General features: G+C 48.8%; 2 protein-coding genes across 6 annotated transcripts in view; one reads left to right on the top strand and one right to left on the bottom strand.

Annotated features, from left to right (window-relative positions):
* Positions 1-13,512, bottom strand: part of LOC127587241 (myelin-associated glycoprotein-like) — a 33,657-nt gene extending 20,145 nt beyond the window's left edge. Inside the window, exons 1-5 of the mRNA XM_052045508.1 lie at positions 13,381-13,512; positions 9,936-10,015; positions 7,162-7,530; positions 4,924-5,217; positions 2,751-3,044 (exon numbers count right to left, since the gene is read on the bottom strand). Coding sequence (XP_051901468.1) covers positions 2,751-3,044; positions 4,924-5,217; positions 7,162-7,530; positions 9,936-9,975 — 997 coding nt within the window. The 5' untranslated portion in view covers positions 9,976-10,015; positions 13,381-13,512. The remainder of the gene's footprint in view (positions 1-2,750; positions 3,045-4,923; positions 5,218-7,161; positions 7,531-9,935; positions 10,016-13,380) is intronic.
* LOC127587261 (uncharacterized) overlaps positions 4,107-21,454 on the top strand; it is a 47,048-nt gene continuing 29,700 nt past the window's right edge. For 2 of the 5 annotated variants that reach the window (XM_052045555.1, XM_052045548.1), the window contains exon 1: positions 4,107-4,248. The gene's annotated coding sequence lies outside the window, so the exon portion shown is untranslated. Of the gene's footprint in view, positions 4,249-4,946; positions 4,983-8,983; positions 9,132-17,952; positions 18,026-21,454 lie in introns of those variants that run through there. The other 3 variants (XM_052045550.1, XM_052045549.1, XM_052045553.1) reach the window with 3 other exon arrangements.

Below are 21,454 nucleotides of genomic sequence, written 5' to 3'. Positions count from 1 at the left end.
GAAAACCCAAAAGTGATTCACGGGAATGTTATTGGGGCAAAATTTGATTCCACTTGGGACAAAGGGAGTAAGATGATGTTCAGTCCCTCAAGACTGTTCTGCCATCCACTGAGATTATGGCTAATTCATTAGTGGACTTTACATTCCCCGACTACTCATAACCATGATTGCCTTCAATTAATAGAAGTCTCTCTATCCCTGCTTTAAGATTAACAGCTGACTTGGTATCGACTGCCGATTAGAGGAGAGTTTTCCAAACTTCCCCTCCTCTTTCATAAACAAGTATTTCTCAGTTTCATTCTGTATTGTGGAGGGTCGTGGCTGTCACGTGACAGCACTACCCCTACCTGGTCAGAAGACACACCACTGCCAATCAAGGTTTGGCCCCGCCCCACCCATCGGTGCACACCTGACCAATGTAATTGATTAGTCCTTTGCTGGCAACCCTCCCAGCCCTATAAAGCACTATAAAGAGAGCCGCATGTGCTTGGCTCGGCCTCTTTCAACTGGTCCAAGGGATTCACCCTGCTTCATCCCAGGCTGAGGAACCATGGAATGGTACTGGAGAAATCGTTGGTAAGGCGTGGACTCTTAATAGGGTCAGGAGCGTTCTAGTTAGTATCCTCGGAAGCATAGAGCTGTACCTGCACTGATTCAAGGGGTGGTGGGTATCGTATTGTTTTTCCTTGATTGTCTGTACCTAGTTCGTGTGTGTGTGTGTGTGTGTGTGTGTGTGTGTGTGTGTGTGTGTGTGTGTGTGTGTGTGTGTGTGTATGTGTGTGTGTGTGTGTGTGTGTGTTGTTCCCGTTACCCTTTCTCCATGTTTGTCTTTTGTAAATAAATCACTTATCTCCAAGACTGTGTTCAGAGTCCTTGCCTCTGAGACCTCGGATCTGTTTCACAACACACTCCTGGATCTCAGATGCTTATTTTTGGATTCTGACCCTGTTTCCTGACTCTGCCCCTGATCCCAGATTGCCTGGAAATATTTCTCCCCTATCTGATCAACTCCCTCTTAAAAAAAAATCCTGAAAACTGACAAATCCACATCAATTCCCAGGGATGAACTCAGTTTGTGGAAACTCGCTTTTAGTTTCACTCTTGGAATCCAGCGATCATTGTGCTGCCCTCCCTCAGGACAGTCTCTCCTCTTCAGCTGTTATCTTCCAGATATGCTCACATTTTCAACCCCCATCCGCCCCCCATCCCCACTGGCTTCAGTGTTTTGAGGTGGGGCAGAGCTCCAGATGTTCACCCCTCTTTGTGAAGAAGTGTTTCTATAAGTCACCTTTGTACGTAAATCTTTGTGATTTTTATAAATGACTTGGATGAGGATGTGGAAGGGTGGGTTAGTAAGTTTGCTGATGATACAAAGGTTGGTGGTGTTGTGGATAGTGTAGAAGGTTGCTGTAGATTACAACAGGATATTGATAGGATGCAGAACTGGGCTGAGAAGTGGCAGATGGAGTTCAATCCCAATAAGTGTGAAGTGATACACTTCGGGAGATCGAATTGGAAGGCAGAATACAGGACTTAGCAGTGTGGAGGAACAGAGGGATCTTGGGATCCACGTCCATAGATCCCTCAAGGTTGCCACGCAGGTCGATAGGGTTGTTAAGAAGGCGTATGGAGTGTTGGCCTTCATTAGTCGGGGTATTGAGTTCAAGAGCCGTGAGGTGACGTTGCAGCTCTATAGAACTCTGGTAAGACCACACTTGGAGTATTGTGTTCAGTTCTGGTCACCTCGTTATAGAAAGGATGTGGAAGCTTTAGAGAGGGTGCAGAGGAGATTTACCAGGATGCTTCCTGGATTGGAGAACATGACTTATGAGGATAGGTTGAGCGAGCTAGGGCTTTTCTCTTTGGAGAGGAGGAGGATGAGAGGTGACTTGAAGAGGTGTACAAGATGATAAGAGGCATAGATCGAGCGGACAGTCAGAGACTTTTTCCCAGGGTGAAAATGGCAAACACGAGGGGACATAATTTTAAGGTGATTGGAGGAAGGTATAAGGGGGAGGTCAGGGGTAAGTTTTTTACACAGAGAGTGGTGGGTGCGTGGAATGCACTGCCGGCAGAGGTGGTGGGGGCTGTGACATTAGGGACATTTAAGAGGCTCTTAGATAGTCACATGAATGATAGAAAAATAGGGGGCTATGTGGGAGGGAAGGGTTAGATAGATCTTAGAGAAGGATAAAATGTCGGCACAACATCATGGGCCTGTATTGTGCTGTAGTGTTCCACGTTCTTTGTCACCCCCGAAGGGCCCAGCTCTATTTTTATCTGGGCTTTGCCCTCAGCACATCAGAGCAGGTGGCAAAAGCTTGGACAAGAAGCTCAGTTGTAAGTGGCGCCTGAATGGAGGTTTGGGATGGAAAAAAGAGAGACTTCCGTTTCAACAGCACCTTTCACCATTTCTCAGTTCTACCCAACCACTGATGTCTATTGTAGCCTGGTCAAAGAAGTAGTGAGGAAAGCATGGCAGCTAGTTTGTGGAAAGCAAGTTCCCACAAACAATAATGACCCAGGATATGTGTAAAGTCATCTTGGCTGAAGGATATACATTGGCCCTGGGACACTGGGACACCAGGACAAACTTCCCTACTCTCCCAGTTGCTGCCTTATAGATCTTTAACCCAGGAGAGGGAAGAGGGACCTTCTTCAGATGGTGGGGGACAGGCTGAGGGTGCGAATTCCCAAACTTGAGGCTTCACACAGCCGAACAGGGAGTTGTTCCCCAGAAACGTTCTCACCTCTCACCCACAGATACATCTTGAACGTGACCTCCCCGTGCCGGTTTCGGACTGTACAAGAGGCCGTCGTTTCATCCTCTCCCTCGCCTCCTCTCAGGGTCAGTGAGCCAGTCACCAGTTGCCCGTCTGCCACCTGCCACGCCTGGAAACGGCCGTGCGTCTGGTTCCCGCTGAGGTTGGCGAGGGGCAGGTGCCAGGTGAGTTCTGCAGGTGGGTTGGATCTGGCCGCGCAGACACAGGTGATGACCTCGGGCATCTGAGTGCATCCAGATTCGGGAGAAATCTCCGGCTTATCTGGGGCAGGAGGAACAAATACAAGAGATGTTGTAACACCAGTACACCATGAGGTAACTCCGTAACCCTTCATCGGTGCCTGACTCTCCCAACACTCCCCTGGCATCCTTTGCCCTCCTGAGTCTGCCACTGTGGATCAGAACCCACCCCAGTCATTTCTTCCAACTTACACATTTGATGTCAGAGTTTGCAGCCTTTTTTTTCAACTTGACGATGGTCTAATCTTATTCAGTCCTCTTGGGTTTTTGCGATCGATTATTCCTTGCCTCCTGACATTGCCACGTTCCCGCTGCTCCACTGTAGGTGGCCGTGCATTCAGCTGCTCGGACCTTGAACTCTGGAATTGCTTCCCTAAAACCTCTCTGTCTCACTCCCTTCCTTAAAAGCACTCCAATAAAGTTCGCCGATGAGCAACAAGAAGATACGTTAGGATGGGTGATCATAACCCTGAACATTTAGAGACAGGGAGAGAGAGGCGATGAATGAGTGCGGTGTTTTCCTGCCTGTGTCTTTCTCTGTTTTAATGAGTGTAAGTCACTTTATAAACTCCGGTGTATCCTGTGGGCAACATTTGTATTTGTACCAAATCAAAGAAACTTTCAGAACACAGAAGGCCAATTTCCCCCAATCCTATGACTATCACTGTAACACCTGATTATTTAATCACTGAAATTAAATTCCGCAGGTGCAGTGGTGAAAATTGGAGTCAGCAATTACATCCTGGCTTCAGGATTACAGGTAATTTAATTAATTTGTTGCCTAGCCCACTCTGAGGGATCACTTCTCAGTGCAAATGATTGTACAACCCTGCACTATATAGTCGTAGGATTGTTCAGCTACTGGAGTAGCAGTACTGAGGGTACTGTACTGTCAAAGAGGCAAATCTGAAGTGTCACACCATCAGAAGGGTAATGTTCCAAGAGCAAGATACTGCTGGAGCAGCAGTAAGTCCAGAAATGACGCACTGTGGGAGGGGCAGTGTTGAGGGAGAGCCGCACTGTGTGAGGCTGTAGTAGAATAAGTGGGGTCCTTTGACTATACAGGACCTGATGGGATGCTTGACGTTGTATTCGAATACGATGCTTGCAGTCAACAGTAAATCTTGGCTTGGAGCCAGCAGGTCTGCTGAAGACTGCAGAGACCAGACTTGGAAATAAAACGGTGCGAGGTCAGCCTTGGGCGCATTGATAAGGGGAACTGATCGGTATTGTTTTTTCTCTTATCTTGATCTATGTGATACATTGATTAAGTTCTTAAGTGTGTAACAACCGTAACTGAACGAGTCATGTGATATAGCTGTTGTTTTAACATATAACATAAGCTTGTAACCTTCTGTCTGCTGGAGACTGGGTGGCAGTGGAGATCGCTGCCCACTCTCCATGGTACCATGTAAAATAAAGCCTTGGAATGAAACAGAGTTATTGTCCCTTATTGTAGATTAAATTAGAGTGTCCACGACAGAGGGGGATTGAGAGGGAGCTCCACTTTGCGAGGGCACAGTGCTTAGGGAGTGCCTCTTTGCTTAGGGTAGGCTGTACCACAAAAGCGGTGATACTAAGCAAGTAAGACGCTGTGGAATGAGCAACAGTGAGAAGTGCCGTGTGGTTTGAGATGGCACAGGGTCAGAGGGGCATTACTGAGGCAGGTTTACATTGAAACTCCTGCCTTTCAGATGAGGTGGTAAATTGAGACACTGACCGCCCTCTCACTTGCAATGAACGGCCACGTGGGTCTCCTCAATGAAGATTTCTCCTGGATATTCAGGACAATATTTATCGACAAGGTGGTCTGGTCATGGTCACTGCACCACTTGTGGGATTTTGTTGTGTAAAATGTTGAGTATTGTTGTTCCTCTACAACGAATGATGTTCACACTTACATTGCACAGTCAATGTGAGGGTCCGCTCCGATGAAACAGATGGGTATCTGACTCTGCAGGTGAGATTCTCCCCGTGATGTTTGAGCTCTGGGGTCAGGGTCAGAACAGAAGTGTATATCAGAGTGTCTCCCCGCTGAGTTGTACTGTCTGAGACTGACGGTGGTACATCAGTGGGGGTGACCCAGGATAAGGTGGGCACCGTCCCATCACACGTGGTGTTGAAGGTGCAGTGTATGTTCACTGGCTTTCCTGCAACCATTTCAGCAGGGAATATCGAGGGTTTATCTGTGAAATCTAACACACAGAGAAATGGATCCTATTAGATAAATATCAGATGCATCAGTTCAGATAGAAATCTCAGTCCCACAAGAGAAAGCAGTTATGAGGATGATTCCTGAACAGGGAGGGTGCAACAGTCTACAAAGGTTGAACAGGCTGGGACTTGTTAGGAAAAGGAAGGACAAGTGGGAATCTACAGAGGGCTTCAATGTTATGAAGCATTGATCGGGTAAATGTAAAGAAGATGAATTAAGGCAGGCACAGCAGTGTAGCGGTCAGCGTGACGCTATTACAGCGCCAGTGACCCGGGTTCAGTTCCCGCCTGTCTGTCAGGAGTTTGTACGTTCTCCCCGTGTGTCCGAGTGGGTTTCCTCCAGATGCTCCAGTTTCCTCCCACATTCCAAAGATGTACATGTTAGGAAGTTGTGGACGTGCTATGTTGGCGCCGGAAGCGTGGCGACACTTGCGGGCTGTCCCCAGAACACTCTATGCAAAAGATGCATTTCACTGTGTGTTTCGATGTACCTGTGACCCATAAAGAATCCTGATCTTATCTTATCTTAATTCTAGGGAAGTCCCTAGCCCTGGTTTTTGAACCCTTTTGTTAAGGGAAACAGGTCCTTCCTACTTACCCAATATAGATCCCTTCTGGTTTTATTAAGCTCCATTAATCGTCCCCTCTGTTAGAGTTCTCTGTTCCAAGGAAAACAACCTCAGTTTGTGGGTCATGCCGGTAATTTTCCAAGCCAGACAACATCCTCCTTAATCTCCCCTATGGTGAAGTCATGTCTTTCCTGTAATGTGGTGAGCAGAACTGCAAATAATCCTGAAGCTGTAGCTTCTCCTGTGTTGTGCACAGTTCCAGCTTAACACCTCCCTGCTCTTATAGTCTGTGCCTTGGGGAACAAAGGAAAGCATCTCGCATGTATTCTTAACTACCTTATCGACTTGTTCTGCTACCGTTAAGGACTAGTGAGCAAACACTCCATAATCCTTCCGTTCCTCAACACCTCTCTGTATCCTCCCATTTGTTGAGTATTCCGCTGCCTTATTGCACTTTCCAAGGGCATTACCTCACACTTGTCTGGACTGAACTCCATTTGCCACCTCTCTGCCCAACTGTTCAGCCCATCGATATCCTCCTGCAGTCTAAATCTTTCCTTCCTGCTACCGCAGCGCCAGTTGATGCATCATCTGCAAACTTCACTGTCTCCGACATTTCAGTCCGATTCAGTATCACACAACTGTATGGGGCCACACTGAGCCCTGCGGAACCCCAGTGGGCACAGGCTTCTGTCAGTCATTCTCCTTTGCTTCTGCCCACTGACATAATTCTAGATCCAAATCAGAAAAAAAACGCAGATGCTGGAAACCTAATACAAAAATAGAAATAACAGGTCAGGCCGTAAGTGGGAAGAGAAAGAGATTCAATGCCCCTCTTCCATCAGGGAGAAGATACAGCATCCTGAGGGCACATACCACCAGACAAGGACATCATCTACCCCACTGTGACAGAACTATTGAACAGTTCCCTTATACAATGAGATGGACTCTGACCTCACAATCTACCTTGTTGTGACCTTGCACCTTATTGCACTGCACTTTCTCTGTAGCTGTGACACTTTACTCTGGACTGTTATTGTTTTTACCTGTACTACCTCAATGCACTCTATACTAACCCAATGTAACTGCACTGTGTAAGGAATTGACCTGCACAATTGGTGTGCAAGACAAGTTTTTCACTGCACCTTGGTACAAGTGACAATAATAAAACCAATACCAATACCAATGTTTCAGGTCAAAGACCCTTCATCAGAACTCAATTTATCAGATGAATTTTAGATTCAGTTCATCTCGTTCCCTTTCTCTGGTTTGTGTTAAAAGTGAAGCAGCAGAGTTAATGTCATTTCCCACCGACTGCTGAATGTCAATAGTTCAGTGATTATACAAAACACTTACCAGAAACATGAAGTTGTGTTACAGGGAAGAAACTGTAAGACTGCTGGTGGTTAAATTCAATTCTGAAAAAGTAAGGCCCTTCATCCTCCTGTGTGACGTCGTTCATAACCAGGGAACAGTCACCATCTTTCAGGTTTCCAGAGAGCCGAGTTCGGTGGCGAAACCTTGGCAAGGTGTGCTTGGAATCCTTGGAGTGAAAGGCTAAGGGTGCCCACGGTTTCACTTTCTCCGAGTTAAACCAGACCCCATCCCGTGATTCATTGGCCAGACTTGATGGATAACTGTAGTGGCACGGAATCCGGGCGCACAGACCCTTCTGCGCCGTCACATCTCGTGGAGTGTCACCTCTCCACTCTCCTGACACTACAGCTGAGGAGAGAAGGAACAATGTTTGTCACTGGATGGCTGTAGATCCACCAGACTCAAATTGTGTTAGAATTGGATCTTGAGCATTGTGGATGTGCTGACTGAGTGCTCCACACAGCTCTAATATCAGATCGGAAGTCAAAGAGAAAAATCCAGAAACTGGGATGACCTTGCTTTAAGACATCGTCAGCAGGATTTGCGTCCCTCAGAGTGTTAAAACCTGACCTGCACTTTTCACTGGGCAGCAGCTGCTGGACTCACAGATCAAAGGACTTACGACCAAAACTCACCCAGTTCACAGACCCATCGGTTTTACTCCGGGCTCCCAGCACCGATTTCACTGTTACGTGAGGGCTTGGAGCATAAAATAGATGGAAATAATTATGACTCAGTAACAGGACACAGAAGGTGACAGAGACAGGTTGTTCAGACTGGAGGGAAGTGCAGAGTGCAGTTCCCCGGGGATCGGTACCAGGATCACGCCTTTTCTCCATGTATATCCCTGAGCTGGACTTGGGTGCACACAACAGTCTCCAGATCTGCAGGTGAGATGACACTTGGAGGCGCATAAACAGTGAGCAGGATGGTAATAGACTTCAAGCAGCTATGGGCAGGCTGCTGGAACGGACGGAGGGATGGCAGACGTGAAGTTTTATGTTTTTATGGGAAGAATGTGAAGTGAAATAAATGAGAGGGGACAGAGCTATTCGAAAAGGGGTACAGCGGTGGGGAGATCTGGGGGAATGTGTGTACAATTTATTGAAAGCAGCACCCCTCGTTGAGGAAGTGGTTAAAGGCTGACAGGACCCCAGTAAAGTTAGAGGCAGAGAGTACAAGAGCAAGGAAGTCAAAGTGACCTCTATAAAACACTGTTTTGGCAGAAGTTGAGCATTGTGTATATTGGGATTGGTTTATTATTGTCACTTGTACCGAGGTCCAGTGAAAAACTTGTCTTGCAAACCGATCGTATAGGTCAATTCATTACACAGTGCAGTTACATTGGGTTAGTACAAAGTGCATTGAGGTAGTACAGGTAAAAACAATAACAGTACAGAGTAAAGTGTCACAGCTACAGAGAAAGTGCAGTGCAATAAGGTGCAAGGTCACAAGGTAGATCGTGAGGTCAGAGTCTATCTCATCGTATAATGGAACTGTTCAATATCTGGACGTTAGGAAAGATGTTTGAGAAGATGCAGAAAAGATTTACTGAAATGATTCAAGGAATGAGGGAGTTACATGGTGAGATGAAAAAGCTGGGGTTCTCTTTGGAACAGATGGTGTTGAAAGGGGATCAGATGGAGATGTTTAAAATCATGAAGGATACAGACAAATTCAAAAGTGAGAAACTTGTCCTATTAGAGGAGGGGTCAAGAACCAAGAGACATGGAAGGAGGGTGGTTGGCAAAGGAACCAAAACTGACAGGGCGAAAAATGTTTTTGTACACTGATTGGTCAGGGTCTGGAATTCGCTGCCAGGGGAGTTGGACGGCTGGAGAAACAAAGGACTGCAGATGCTGGAATCTGGATGAAAAACACGACGATGCTGGAGGAACTCAGCAGGCCAGGCAGCGTCCGTGGAGAAAAGCAGGCGGTCGACGTTTCGGGTCAGGACCCTTCTTCAGGACTGAAGATAGGAAAAAGGGAAGCCCGATATATAGGAGGGAAAAGCAGAGCAGTGATAGGTGGACAAAAGAGGGGAGGCGGGGCGGGCACAGGGTGGTGATAGGTAGATGCAGGTAAGAGACAGTGATGGGCAGATGTGGGGGAGGAGGGGAGAGCAGATCCACCGGGGGACGGGTCAAAGGTAAGGAGAGAAGGGAAAAGGGGCTAGGAAAGGGAGGAAGAGAAGAAACATGGTGGGGGGGGGGGGCAGTGGTTGTGGGGAAGGGGGGTGAGGTCACCTAAAGTGGGAGAATTCAATGTTCATGCTGTTAGGCTGTGAGGTTCCAAGACAGAAAATGAGGTGCTGTTCCTCCAGTCTGTGCTTGGAGTTCTCCCGGCAGTGGAGGAGGCCAAGGACTGACGTATCAGTGATAATGTGGGAGGGGGAGGTGAAGTGACCGGCAACGGGGAGATGCAGGTCGCGGTTACGGACGGAGCGCAGGTGTTCTGTGAAACGGTCACCTGGTCTGCGTTTGGTCTGTCAGTCACTCCCCTTTGCTTTGTCCACTGAGATCATTCTGGCCGGAGGAAGTTACAGTGACGGGGAGGGGACAAGGGCCATGAGAAATTTGCAAATCGCGCTGACCCGGGAGCCGGTGCAGGTCCGCTAGGAGCAGGGGTGATGGTCGCAGTGTGAGTTAGTTCACTGAATCTCTGCTGAAATTAGTACCCATCACCGATCACTGAGAACGATCTTGCACACCGACTGTCAGTCGTAGATGTGTCTGAGCTGCTGCTGACAATACCTTGGAGAAGTGCCAGGAGGAAGTATGATTTCCCGATCATCGTCTGATCCCAGATATTCCCTACGTTTCCTGCTGTGGGTCTGAAAGAGAGAAGAGTTAATGAGACCCCTCCTCCTGCCGGGCAGCTCTTGAGAGATTCAAGCCGCTGTTGGACAGTGGGGCCGATCTCCCACTGACGCTGAGACTGCAGCTGTCTGAGGTTGGACCCCACTGTCCCTTCAAGATTGTTCCCGGGTACACTATCCATCCAGGAGGCTGGATCCCAGCTCCGTGTCCTGGGACAACCCAGAGCCTCTGCAGTGTTCAGTGCCTGGCTGTGCTCACAAAGTGGTGTGACAACTGATGAGGCCAGTCACCGTCCCAGCTCCTTCTGACGTTTACAAATGTCCAAAATTCCTCAGGAACTAATAAATAAAAATATTTCATAATTTATCACAGAATTACTAAACCACAGAAGGAAGACATTCAGCCCGATTGAATCTGTGCCAGTTCTCTGTAGACACCATCAGTCCCATTCCCTGTACACCTGCAAGTTACTCCTGGGTCCTGGTGCCTGCCTCGTGTGATGAAACTGACAGTCTGGGTTCTTTAGAGACAACGGCCTGATTACTGGGTTGGGGGGAGTTACAGGGTCATAGAGAAATACAGCACAGAAACAGGCCCTTCAGCCCATCTCGCCCGCACTGACCATCAACCACCCATTTGCACCCTAATCGTCCACTGGTCCCATTTCCCCACATTATTTACAACTCCATCCAGATCCTACCACTTTCCTACACCAGGGGCATTTTCAGTGGTCAATTAACCTGGCAACCTGCATGTCTTCAGAATATGGAAAACCGGAGCATCCCCAAGGAAATCCCCAGGGTAACAGGGAGGACGTGCAAAACCTCCAGACAGCACCCCGAGGTCAGGATTGAGGCTGCATCTCTGGCTCCGGGAGAAAGTGGCCATACCAGCTGCCCGTCTGGGAAACAATGTTCCATATCAACAGGTTTTTTTTCCAAGACTAGTTCTTGTTTGAATCTAATATTGTTCTTCATCAATCAGGGAATTGAATTTAGGAGCTGAGAGGTAATGTTGCAGCTATATAGGACCCTGGTCAGACCCCACTTGGAGTACTGTGCTCAGTTCTGGTGGCCTCACTACAGGAAGGATGTGGAAGCCATAGAAAGGGTGCAGAAGAGATTTACGAGGATGTTGCCTGGATTGGGGAGCTTGTCTTATGAGAACAGGTTGAGTGAACTTGGAGAGACGGAGGATGAGGGGGGACCTGATAGAGGTGTATAAGATGATGAGAGGCATTGATCGTGTGGATAGTCAGAGGCCTTTTTCCCAGGGCTGAAATTGTTGCCACAAGAGGACACAGGTTTAAGGTGCTGGGGAGTAGGTACAGAGGTGATGTCAGGGGTAAGTTTTTTACTCAGAGAGTGGTGAGTGTGTGGAACGGGCTGCCGGCAACGGTGGTGGAGGCGGATACGATAGGGTCTTTTAAGAGACTGTTGGATGGGTACATGGAGCTGAGAAAAATAGAGGGCTATGGGTAAGCCTAGTAGTTTCTAAGGTAGGGACATGTTCGGCACAGCTTTATGGGCTGAAGGGCCTGAATTGTGCTGTAGATTTTCTATGTTTCTATGTTCTATTATCACGTTTTTTTTCCAAGACTAGTTCGTTTGAATCTAATAATGTTTATGGGAACTCGTTCGTATGTATGGCGTATAAGTCGGGCTTTTGTAACCCTGGAATGGCCTGCATCTTTTCTCTGACGATAAAGTCCAACAATTTGCCATCTGATTGCTGCACCCGGATATTAGCTTCCAGTAATTTGAGTACAAGGACACCCAGGTCGCTCAGAACACCACCACCTTTCAATCCCTTATCATTGAAAATGACTTTGTTTTTCTATTTTGCTGCCAAGGTTCAAGTGGGGCACAAGGGCTAACGTCAGGAAGCACTTCCTCACACGGAGGGTGGATGGGTAATGGGAAACTCACCCCCCCAAAAGAGAGCAGTTGGACTTGGAGTAAGTGGAGCTTCCAAGACTTGAGATCGAGCTGGGTGTGGAGGGTGTGGAGGGTGTGGAGGGTGTGGAGGAGTGACAGGTCATTTGCTGAAGCCCAACCTTTAATTTCTCGGACCCTCACTCTCAGATACTTTCATCTTAATCTTCACACACATTCAAACAAACACTGAACTCAAGCTCACCCTTCCACCGTCAGTCACACAAACACTCCCCAATGTTCATGGAGCACACTCCAAGCAGGTGCTCAAAGAAAACCATCCCTCTCTCCCTCCCACTCACTCACTTGCCCTCTGTCTCCGTCTCTCGCTCTCTCTCACACTCGCCCCCCCGTCTCTCCCACGCCCCCACTCGCCCCCCCCTCTCTCCCACTCGCCCCCCTCTCTCTCCCACACCCCCCTCTCTCTCCCTCTCTCGCCTCTCTCCCTCGCCCCCCTCTCACACAGCCCCCCCCACTCCTCTCACACAGCCCCCCCCACTCCTCTCACAGCCCCCCGCCTCTCTCACACAGCCCCCCCTCACTGCCCCCCCCCACACTGCCCCCCTCTCTCTCACTCCCCCCCTCTCTCAATCGCCCCCCCCCCACCCACTCGCGCCACTCTGTCACACTGGCCCCCCCTCTCCCTCTCTCACACTGGCCCCCCCCTCACACACTGGCCCCCCCCTCACACACCCCCCCCTCACACTTGCCCCCTCTCTCTCTCACGCTCATCCCCCTCACTCGCCCCCCCCACACTCGCCCCCCCTCCCTCTCTCACACTCGCCCCCCCCTCTCTCTCCCACACCCCCCTCTCTCTCCCTCTCTCGCCTCCATCTCTCGCCTCTCTCACTCGCCCCCCTCTCTCACTCGCCCCCCCCACTCGCCTATCACACAGCCCCCCGCCTCTCTCACACAGCCCCCCGCCTCTCTCACACAGCCCCCCCCCACACTGCCCCCCCCACACTGCCCCCCTCTCTCTCACTCCCCCCCCTCTCACTCGCCCCCCCCACTCGCCTCTCACACAGCCCCCCGCCTCTCTCACACAGCCCCCCCTCACACTGCCCCCCCCACAATGCCCCCCTCTCTCTCACTCCCCCCCTCTCTCAATCGCCCCCCCCCACCCACGCGCCGCTCTCTCACACTGGCCCCCCCTCTCCCTCTCTCACACTGGCCCCCCCTCTCCCACACTGGCCCCCCCCCCCCACACTCGCCCCCTCTCTCTCTCACGTTCATCCCCCCTCACTTGCCCCCCCCTCCCCTCTCTCACACTCGCCCCCCCCTCCCTCTCTCACACTCGCCCTCCCTCTTCCTCTTCACACTCACCCCCCCCTCACACTCGCCCCCCCCTCACTCGCTCTGTGTCTCTCTTCCTCTCCCACCACCCACACAAAGCCATAGTACAGATGAAGAACTTCAGCTGGGAGTGAAACGATCATTCGACTTACTGAAGGATCTCCCTGGTCTGCAGCTTGAATCGTGCTGAACAAGCAGTTCGTTTGCACTGTCGTTGTTGGGGAAGTGTTGAGTTGAACAGGGTCACAGGGTCTATGCGAGTGGACCGAGTACTTGGAGGAACACTGCTGATCTGAGAGACTGCAAGGCTAAGAAAACATCAAGTGGTTTCCAAGTTGATATTCTTTCTTATTTGGAAGGGTGAGTGTTCAATTGTTGGAATAGCTGTGAAAACCACAATCCATGCATTTACAGTTAGTTGCAAACTTATTTCTGACTGACCAGAGCACAGATAAATATAGCAATGCCCACCCTCATGTGGAAATTATGGTTTCAGTGGGTCCGTGTCACAAGTTATTGATTCAATACTTCAGATGTAGACATTGCTGGGCAGGGCTTGACATATATTGTCTACCCATAACTACCCTTGGGAAGGTGGGGATGAGCTGCCTCCTTGAACTGCTGAAGTTGTGTGGTGAAGAGGAGATGTCAGGGGTAAGTTTTTTACTCAGAGTGGTGAGTGTGTGGAACGGGCTGCCGGCAACTGTGGTGGAGGCGGATACGATAGGGTCTTTGAAGAGACTGTTGGATAGGTACATGGAGCTGAGAAAAATAGAGGGCTATGGGTAAGCCTAGTAATTTCTAAGGTAGGGACATGTTCGGTACAGCTTTGTGGGCCGAAGGGCCTGAATTGTGCTGTAGGTTTTCTATGTTCTATCATTCTGGTAAATCCACACTGCTCTCCCCTCCCAGGAGAGTCTCTGCTCCCTCAGGAGTCAGGCCCGGTAAGCCTAGTAACTTCTAAGGTAGGGACATGTTCGGCACAGCTTTGTGGGCCGAAGGGCCTGTATGTGCTGTGGGTTTTTGATGTTTCTAAGATGCTCCCACAGTGCTATCGGGGAGGGAGTTCCAGGATTTAGACCCAGCAGTGATGAAGGAGCACTAATATATTTTACGTCAGGATGCAGTGTGACCTGCAGAGGGAACCAGTGTGGGGTGGTGTTCCCTGTGTCTGCTGCCTTGTCCTTTGAGGCCACAGGTGCTGTCAGAGAGGATGAGGTGAGTGAAGTTAGTGAAATTTGTGGAGGGATGTTTCGGACACCTGCAGGGATCTCCTGGGCCTGGGATGAAACCACTGCACCTGTCCGTGGGTGTCAGAGGGAGAGCACGAGGAACAGTTCTCCCTAGCGAGCGGGTAAAGTTGAAGTCGGCCCCTACAGGAGCAAGGAATTGAAAGCTGTGTTGATGGGGAAGAAGGAGTTGGGAGGAGTCTGTAGTTCTGAAAGCACCAGTACTTCCGTCATGACTGGCAGAATGACAGTCACTGTGTTTTAACTCTGACATCTTGAATTTACCAAGTTACTCACAGAATCATAAAATGCCAGAAACTTTACAATAAACAAGGTCATTTAGTCCATCGTGTTTGTGCTGGTCAGAAAAGACCTCGGCGGGTAAACCCCACCATCCACCGAGTCACTGAGTGATACAGCCCATCACTTTTAAGAGGGGCTTGGATGGGCACATGAATGAGAGGAAAATAGAAGAATAGGAGCATTCTGTAGGCAGGAGGCAATAGATCTGTCAGTACAACATTGTGGGCCGAAGGGCCTGTTCTGTACTGTGCTGTTCTGTTCTACGTTCTATCACATCTATACCGGCCATCACGTCTATCTACACTAACCCCACTTGCCTGCATTAATTCCATATCCCTCTGTGCCCTGCTCATTCAATTATCTGTCCAAATGTCTCTCAAATGTTGTGGTTATTGTTCCGGCCACCACCACCTCCTCTGGCAGCTCTTTCCAGACACCGACTATTCTCTCTGCCAAAAATTTACCCTCCAGATCCCTTTTAAACCTCCTCCCTCTCACCTTAAAGCTATGTGCTCTAGTTTCAGTCACCCCACACCATGGGAAACATACTGGCAGTCTACCCTATCTATGCCTCTCATAATTTTATATATGTCACTTCTCAGCCTCCTTCTCTCCAGGGAAAATAGAACTAACTTATCCAATCTCTCCCAATAACCCACGCCCTCCAATCCAGGCAACATCCTGGTGAATCTTTCCTGCACCTCTCTGGCAGAATTATGTCCTTCATTTAGTGTGGTGACCAGAAATCCACATAATGCTTGTAATGTACAGTGATGCTCCTGCTGCAAAAAAAGCTAGTTTTCATGGCATTTGTACCTTGGGTACATATGCCTATGACAATAAACATGGACTCTTACTACTCTAAGTGTGGGCAAGCCAGCATTTTGTCCAACTATAACAAGACATCCCAAATCTTACACTCAATGCCTTGGCCAATGAAGACAAGCATGACATACACCCTCCTCAGCACCCTGTCTTGGTGTGTCCTCATGTTCAAGAATCGATGTACTTTGTAGCCAAGGTCTCTCTCTCTTCAACAACACTCCCCAGGGCCCTCCCATTCACTGTGTCGTAGTTAACCCCAACATTGGATGAGTAGCCCTGCAGGTCATAGTTTTGGAAGTTCTGTGTAAACGTGGTGAGAATTCCTGCCCGCACCAGGTTTTCAAGCAGCGAGTTTCAGACCTCCATCTCTCTCCACGTGAAAGTATCTTTACTCAACTCACCTCTAGTCCCTCAACTAATTGGTTTAATTCTGTGCCAACTGGACTTTATCTGCTTAGCTAAGGGAGTTAGCTCCATTTGATGTACTCTGTCTTAGAACCATAGAACAGTACAGCACAACACAGGCCCTTCGGCCCACAATGTTGTGCCGACCTTCAAACCACTCCTAAGACTATCTAACCCCTTCCTCCCACATGTCCCTCCATCTTAAGTTCCTCCCTATGCTTATCTAACAATCTCTTGAACTTGATCAATGTATCAGCCTCCATCACCACCCCAGGCAGCGCATTCCATGCCCCAACCACTCTCTGGGTGAAAAACCTCCCTCTGACATCTCCCTTGAACTTCCCACCCATTACCTTAAAGCCATGCCCTCTTGTATTGAGCATTGGTGCCCTGGGAAAGAGGCGCTGGCTGTCCACTCTATCTATTCCTCTTAGTATTTTGTACACCTCTATCATGTCTCCTCTCATCCTCCTCCTCTCCAGAGAGTAAAGCCCCAGCTCCTTTAGTCTTCACCCTCAAACTTCATGCGCCTCAACTAAATCTCCCCTCACCCCCACTGTTTCAAAGAAAACGACTCCAGCCTATCATAGAAAGTAGGAGCAAGAGTAAGCCTTTGGGTCTTTCGAGCTTGCTGCACCATTCAATGTGACCAAGGCTGTTAATCCAAATTCATATTCTGCCTGGACTATCTCCACATTTCCCTTGATCCCTCTTGTCTGACTCTTCCTTGAATATTTTTCATGATTTGGCTTTGATTTCTTCCTGTAGGGAATTCCATAAATTCACATCTCCTCATCTCAATTCTAAATGGCTTACCCCTTTATCCCTACGCTGTGACTCCTTGTCCCAAATCCCCTTGTCATTGGGAACGTCTTCCTGCATTTTGTCTATCTAGTCCTATTAGAATTTTCTCAGTTTCCATGAGGTTCTCTTATTCTAAACTCCAGTGAACATAAGCCTAATTGATGCAAAGTCTCTTCACAAATCAGTCCTGCCATCCCAGGAGTCAGTCTGATGAAGCCTCGCTCCACTCCTCCCATGGCAAGAACATCGTTCCTTGGATAAGGAGACCAAAACTGCATTGAATACTCAAGGCTGCGTACAATTAGAGCAAGCTATCCCTATTTCTGTACTCAAATCCTCTTGCTGCAAAGGTCAACGTATCAATTCCTGCCTTATTCCCTGCTACACCGTGTTTATTCACAGCAAATGGTACACGAGGACAACCAGTCACTCCTCATAGCTAAAGTCTTCCAGTCCTGCCAACCTCTTCCTTGATCTCCTCTGCTTCATCTCCAGCGCAATCACATCTTTGTGGTGACCAGAACTGGACACAGTACCCCACCTCTGGCCTAACTCGTACTGTATGCAGTTCTGGCGTAACTTCTATGTTCCTTTATTCTGTGCCTCAGCTAATAAAGGAGAACATCCTGTTAGCCTTTTTAACCATCTGATTAACTTACCCTGCACCCTTTAAAGATCTGTGGACAATCAAAAGCCCTCTGTTCCTCTACACCAATTTAGCATGCACTCCCTTGCCTTGATGCACCTTTCTAAATGCATTACCTTTCTGGATTATATCGTATTTGCCACTTTTCTGACCCGCTCAGTCAGAGTGGAGAAATGAGTCACAGCTCAGAACTCAGTTGCTTACCATCGAGCAGAGATTGTGCCAAATCCTAAATTAATCCCTGGCACTGGCAGAACAGAGAGGATTTGCGTCAGTCTCAGCCCGCACATGCAACAAATGTCTAATGTTTGCTGGAACCTTACTATGAACCATCATTTTTTTTAAAGCTTCTTGTATTCATGAACTGCTCCAACCCATGTAGGAAAAGTTCCCACAGTGCTGTTAGGGAGAGTTCCAGGATTTGGACCCAGTGATGAAGATATAATGGCAGATTATTTCCAAGGTCAGAAAAGTGTGCAGTTTGGAGATGATCCTTCAGGTGGCAGTGTCGCTCCACACCTGCTGTCATTGTCCACCTTGGTGGTTGAGAGTGTGGATTTGGGAGGAGCTGTTGGAGTAGCCCAGGTGAGTAACTGCGGTGCATTCTATGGATGGTGACGGTGGGCAGGTACTGAGTGATTAGGGCGAGATGGTAGACAGCCTCCCGAGAGTTGCTGGAGCTGTAGTTTACCCCAGCAAGTGGAAAGTATCCCTACTGTACAGCAGAGTCATCTTATGAGCTGTTAAGCACTTTGTAACATCCAGAGCTTGTGCTCAGTATTTTAGACTCAAGTCTTCCTTATATCTATGTGTAATTAGTGAGATTTATAGGGGCTGATAACCTGAAACATTGCTGGATGTTGTTAAGACGTTATCAATGATGATGAAAGAAACATCAGAGTTGTAGTGTGACTGGATTGGAAGCTTTGCCAGGGTTTGGAAAGCCAGGGACGGATAGAATATGGAACATAGAACATAGAAAACCTACAGCACAATTCAGGCCCTTCGGCCCACAAAGCTGTGCCGACCTTAGAAATTACTAGGCTTACCCATAGCCCTCTATTTTACTCAGCTCCATGTACCTATCCAACAGTCTCTTAAAAGACCCTGTTGTATCCGCCTCCACCACCGTTGCCGGCAGCCCGTTCCACACACTCACCACTCTCACCCCTGACATCTCCTCTGTACCTACTCCCCAGCACCTTAAACCTGTGTCCTCTTGTGGCAACCATTTCAGCCCTGGGGAAAAGCCTCTGACTATCCACACCATCAATGCCTCTCATCATCTTATACACCTCTATCAGGTCACCTCTCATCCTCCGTCGCTCCAAGGAGAAAAGGCCGAGTTCCCTCAACCTGTTTTCATAAGTCATGCTCCCCAATCCAGGCAGCATCCTTGTAAATCTCCTCTGCACCCTTTCTATGGCTTCCACATCCTTCCTGTAGTGAGGCGACCAGAACTGAGCACAGTGCTCCAAGTGGGGTCTGGCCAGGGTCCTATGTAGCTGCAATATAATCGGACACTGTGTGGTTTGTGCTGACAGATCACCAGCACAGTTTACCTTGTGTTCCCTGCTGAGCCTTAGTAGTCACACAGAGCACTGACCAGAAACATGGAGCTTGTTGCAGGGAAGTAACTGTAACTGTATTTGTTGAATTAAATTCTGAAATGATAATGACCGTCATCTTCCCTTGTGACGTCGTTTACTATCAGGGAACAATCGCCATCTTTCAGGTCTCCAGACAGCCGGGTCCGATGGTGAAATCTCGGGATCTCTCGTAGTGATCCCTGGAGTGAAGGACTACAACCGGCTGGCCCCATTTTTCATCTTGAAACCAGAGGGCTTTCCGCTGTTCATTTTCCAGACGTGATGGATAACTGTAGTGGCAGGGGATCCGGGCGCACAGACCTCTCTGCACTGTCACGTCTCGTGGAGTGTTACCTCTGCACTCTTCCGACACTACAGCTGAGGAGAGAAGGAACAATATTTGATACTGGATGACTTTTAGGTCTCCTGGACCCAGTTGTGTAGAAACTAGACCTTGGGCATTTTTGGAGCTGCATATTGCGATATTGGAAGTCACAGCGAAAACAAAATTGTGAAATTAGGCTGACACTCAGTTTTTGTATATCCGTATCATAGTTTATTGCCCTTTAATTGTCGAAGATTGCAGATGGACATTGATAGAGGGACTGGTTTAGAGAGTATGCATTATGAGGATAGACTAAGGGAGCTAGGGCTTTACTCTTTGGAGAGGAGGAGGATGAGAGGAGACATGATAGAGGTGTACAAAATATTAAGAGGAATAGATAGAGTGGACAGCCAGTGCCTCTTTCCCAGGGCACCAATGCTCAATACAAGAGGGCATGCCTTTTACGTAATGGGTGGGAAGTTCAAGGGAGATATCAGAGGGAGGTTTTTTACCCAGAGAGTGTTTGGGGCGTGGAATGCGCTGCCTGGGGTGGTGGTGGAGGTAGGTACATTGGTCAAATTCAAGAGATTACTAGATAAGCATATGGAGGGATTTAAAATAGAGGGATATGTAGGAGGAAGGGGTTAGATAGTCTTAGGCGAGGTTTAAATGTTGGCACAACATTGTGGGCCGAAGGGCCTGTACTGTACTGTATGCTCTATGTTCTATTAATCATGTTGGGACCCAACCTGCACATTTCACTGAGCAGCCAATCCCATGACTCAGGCCCTGACCCAGGGCTTTTAAAAAAAAGTTTCTCCATGGCACCCTGTGGAAATGAGGGAAGGGTTAAAACAAAACATCCTCTCCCAGAGGATGTGGTAATGATGATGGGGGACCTCGCCTTCCACCCCCCACCTGACAATGGAGTGGGTTCAATGAGATGGGAAAGAACTGCTTTTCCTGGAGAGTAGTGAATCTGTGGAATTCTCTGCCCGGGGAAGCAGTAGAGGCTACCTCATTAACTATATTTCGGATACAGTTAGACAGATTTTTGCACGGTAGGGGAACGGAGGCTGATGGGGCAAAGGCAGGTAGGTGGAGCTGAGTCCACGGCCAGATCAGCCATGGACAGCGGAGCAGGCTCGATGGGCCAGATGGCCTCAGCCTGCTCCTGTTTCTTATGTCATGTTCTTATTGATGATGGACGTTTGAGACAGAGCTCACGCTAGGACCTGGTCTGTCATTTGCCTCACTGTTCGAGAAGCTTCTGTGGGTTAATCTGGCTGCTCCATCTGACACCTCCAACACCCTGACACTAGGTGTTGTAGCAAGTGTCTGTGCTCAATATACAGCAGGACTATGTTAACCCTCCCAGATCTGTAAGTCATGAGGCGGCAACAAATTTTTACCTCTACATTGTTGCAGGGTCAGTACTGAAGGGAGCATTACTCTGTGGGTGGGGCAACACAGCATTGCACCGGAAGGGGCAGAGCTGAGGGTACGATGCGCTGTGGGAGACAGTTCTGCATGTGTGCTGCATTGTTGTATGGTCAATACTGAGGGACCACCGCACTAGTGGAGGGTCTGCACCCTCAGATGACAAACACTAAAGGAATGCTGCACTGTTGGAGATGGGAAATATGGAGGGAGTGCTACCAGCACTGTTGAAGAGCAAGTATTGACAGAATGGGGCAGGCACGGTAGTGTAGCAGTTAGCATAACGCCTCACAGCGCCAGCGACCTGGGTTCAAATCCGGCCACCGTCTGTAAGGAGCTTGTACGTTCTCCCCGTGTCTGCGTGGGTTTCCTCCGGGTGCTCCGGTTTCCTCCCACATTCCAAAGACATACGGGTTAGGAAGTTGTGGGCACGCTATGTTGGCGCCGGATGCATGGCGACACTTGCGGGCTGCCCCCAGAACACTCGACACAAAAGATGCATTTCACTGTGTGTTTCGATGTACTTGTGACTAATAAATATATCTTTATCATGGCGCTGTTGTGTGGGTAGTATTCAGCTGGAGAGAGACTTTCACTCGATGTCTGATTACTGCTGCAACGTTTATGGTTTGCAGGGGTTAACCATTTGCTTCCAGTGCA

This window comes from Pristis pectinata, chromosome 39, assembly GCF_009764475.1.
Source record: "Pristis pectinata isolate sPriPec2 chromosome 39, sPriPec2.1.pri, whole genome shotgun sequence".
NCBI lineage: Eukaryota > Metazoa > Chordata > Chondrichthyes > Rhinopristiformes > Pristidae > Pristis > Pristis pectinata.
The sequence above is the reverse complement of the archived record's forward strand: the minus strand, read 5'-3'. Positions and strand labels throughout refer to the sequence as shown.